At 45.6% G+C, this 3005-nt stretch overlaps 1 protein-coding gene across 1 annotated transcript; it reads left to right on the plus strand.

Moving 5' to 3' along the window:
• Positions 1-411: 411 nt before the first annotated feature.
• Positions 412-2483, plus strand: LOC119306753 (noroxomaritidine/norcraugsodine reductase-like). The gene is made up of 4 exons (XM_037582888.1): positions 412-969; positions 1065-1281; positions 1714-1820; positions 1986-2483. Exons 1-4 carry the CDS (start codon positions 634-636, stop codon positions 2148-2150), a joined length of 825 nt encoding a protein of 274 aa, XP_037438785.1. The 5' UTR covers positions 412-633; the 3' UTR covers positions 2151-2483.
• Positions 2484-3005: the final 522 nt, after the last annotated feature.

Genomic DNA, 3005 nt, shown 5'->3' on the forward strand with positions numbered 1-3005 from the left:
TAGGAATGCGCATATGGTGACTTTGTGAGTTGTTATCTCGGCTCAGTATATCGAAAGTGCTCATAGGAGTATGGTGTGTATGCATGCGTTCATAGTGATGTGTGTATATGGACAACTGAGTTTAATGTGCTACATATGGCATTTTTGAGGAATTCGTTAATTACCATTAAATGCATTTCTAGACATTTAGTGAATATAATAAAATTTTGAACTGCAAGTGCATGAAAAGGTTGGTAAAATTAGATTGAAAAATTAGTGCTGAGCGGGCCCGCGGCAAGGTCTAATAGTGGCGGCGCAACGGGGATAAGGCTCCGGCAGGTAGACCAGACGCGCAGCATGGGAGTCACGCAGGGGACGGCGGCGCCGCAGTGGTATCACGTAGGCGCTCTCCTATCGTGGCGTGCACGCGCTCTGGCCACGCCGCGCGCGCAGATGGCATGCCGCTCGCGCAGATGGCATGCTCGCGCTCCCGGCGCGTGGCCCGGCCTCTGACTAAGATATTTCGCCCGCCCGTGTCTCTACTCAGGAAGCCACGTGACGCCGCACTCGGATCTTTGGAAGTCAGTGGAGGCGGCCGCCCAACGTTATCAGCTTCGGTGTGTCTTTGCGCGAGCCCCAGCTTCCTGGCTATAAATGTCAACCAACAAGTGCCCTCTTCTCTGCATAGAGATCGAGATGGCGGCTGAGCGCGGGAGCAGGGAGGGGAGGTGGACCCTGGCCGCCGCCAGGGCGCTCATCACCGGCGGCAGCAAAGGGATCGGGTACGCCATCGTGGAGGAGCTCGCCGGGTTCGGTGCGAGGGTGCACGCCTGCTCCCGGAACGCGGCGGAGCTGGAGGAGTGCCGACGGCGATGGGAGGAGAAGGGCCTGCATGTCACCGTCTCCGCCTGCGACGTCTCCGTGCGCGCCGACAGGGAGAGGCTCATGGACACCGTCCGGCAGACCTTCAACGGCAAGCTCGACATACTAGTGAGTTCTATATGTGTCTGTAAACTGTGGATCATGTGTGTCTTCTGTATTGCTAGCGCCTAGCGATCGGGAGTATGTATATGCATGTACTGTAGGTGAACAACGCGGGGCAACTGCTGGTGAAGCCCACCGCGGAGTGCACGGCGGAGGAGTACTCCAAGGTGATGGCTACCAACCTGGAGTCGAGCTTCCATCTCTGCCAACTCGCGCGCCCTCTTCTCGTACACGCCGGAGGAGGCAGCATCATCAACATGTCCTCCATTGGAGGCTCAATTGGCTTCGTAGGCTCTGCAATCTACGCTATCACAAAAGGTACGTGCATACTCCTTTTTAAAATGTGTTGTACGCTAATTAATTTTGGCATAAGTCATACTTTATGAAGTTCATTGCAGAAAAAAATGTAACAACATTTGTTTCGCAAATAAAATGTAACAACATTGACAATACCAAATTATTCACGTCCCAAAATAAGTGTGGCAGAAATTGAGTCTAAATCAGCGACCCTTATTTTACAAGGGAGGAAGTACTATTTATAGTCATTTGGGTTTTCGATGTTAACTTTTTATATATAAACTTAGTCAAACTTTATAAAGTTTGAACTAACACAAAAGCTAATATGGACTGACGGATGTCAACTTATATTTGTCATGCATGTTCGCTTTTTTCTATGTCATGCATGGTTCTCCTTTTTTTTTGTCATGCATGGTTATCTTTCTGCTCCTTTATTATGCTGTTTATATGTAGGTGCAATGAACCAGCTTACTAGGAGTTTGGCCGCTGAGTGGGCTCCCACCAACATCCGTGTGAATGGCGTGGCCCCAGGATTTATCACAACCGATATGATCAAAGATGTACGAAATATATAACCTAGTAGGAAGCATAGGTTTATCTTTTTTAAACAACAGCACATGGATTTTAAACAAATTAAAGTTCTATGAGATAATAATAAGTTCAGTTTTACATGGGGAGTAAAAGGGCTCCAACATCTCATATGTTCTTGTGGACATGTTGGGCAGATGGATACAGAGTCCTTGGAGCGGGAGCACTCAAAGACCCCGTTACTGCGGAGCGGCAAGCCGGTCGAGATCGCCTCGGCGGTGGCATTCCTATGTATGCCGGCAGCTTCCTTCATCACCGGCCAGGTCATTTGTGTCGATGGCGGTCGAACTATTAGCGCTTAATTAGCCAGCACCACCACTGCATAAGTTACTCGGGCGAATAGTTAAGTAGAGTGTGGGAGAGTGAAACAAAAATTAGTGAATAGACAAATAAATTAGTGATGCCAACTAGTGTCATCATCTACAATAAGTATATGTCAGTATGTAGTGTGGATTTCTACAAAGTTTCTGTATTGGACATCTTTTAATGGTTGCTGGTTCTACACTGTAGATGGATGGGGGACTATTGTTCTGTTAGTACTGGAATTCTAGTGAGCAATTGAACCACCCTTTCCTTGAGTGGATGTAGCCACCAATGTGTTAACCAAATTTTGTTCCACTAGTAGTCGTGATTTGTTCCACTTAGTCCAAATTTCTGTTCACCCATAAATAAAATGGGTTCCAGTAGTGGACGTAATTTGTTCCATGAGCATCGAGACATTTTTCACTTGGTCTAGATATTTGTTTAGCCATCAATTATCTGTGTCTATGTCATGAGCACTGAATTTATTTTCCACTAGTAATCATAATATATTTCACTTAGCTCAAATTTTTGATTCTCAAGAATAAAGTTTGTTCCACTAGTAGTCAGTGATTTATTGCATTTACACTGTCAATTTGTCAACTTAGTCCAGGTATTTGTTTCACTAGTAGCTGTGAATTATCTGTGTATGTATTTGTTCTGTGCGTCAGCACTAGTTTTTCTTCTAGGCCTAAATTTTTGTACCGCTAGTGATCATGATTTATTCCACAAAAATTAACACTAATTTCTATACCAGCAGCAATAATACTTCATTCCATTAGAAGTCGTTCCTATCCATAAGCACTAACATTATTTCCACCTAGTTTAGATAATTATTTCCCTAGTAGACATGAATT

Source organism: Triticum dicoccoides, chromosome 5B, assembly GCF_002162155.2.
Source record: "Triticum dicoccoides isolate Atlit2015 ecotype Zavitan chromosome 5B, WEW_v2.0, whole genome shotgun sequence".
Classification (NCBI taxonomy): Eukaryota; Viridiplantae; Streptophyta; class Magnoliopsida; order Poales; family Poaceae; genus Triticum; species Triticum dicoccoides.

Bases quoted from the DNA above. Each gene is read 5' to 3' on its own strand.
- LOC119306753 (XM_037582888.1), top strand. From the start codon at position 634: ATGTCAACCAACAAGTGCCCTCTTCTCTGCATAGAGATCGAGATGGCG. The intron at 1,282-1,713 runs GTACGTGCATAC...GTTTATATGTAG, and splicing joins AATCTACGCTATCACAAAAG to GTGCAATGAACCAGCTTACT. The intron at 1,821-1,985 runs GTACGAAATATA...CATGTTGGGCAG, and splicing joins CAACCGATATGATCAAAGAT to ATGGATACAGAGTCCTTGGA.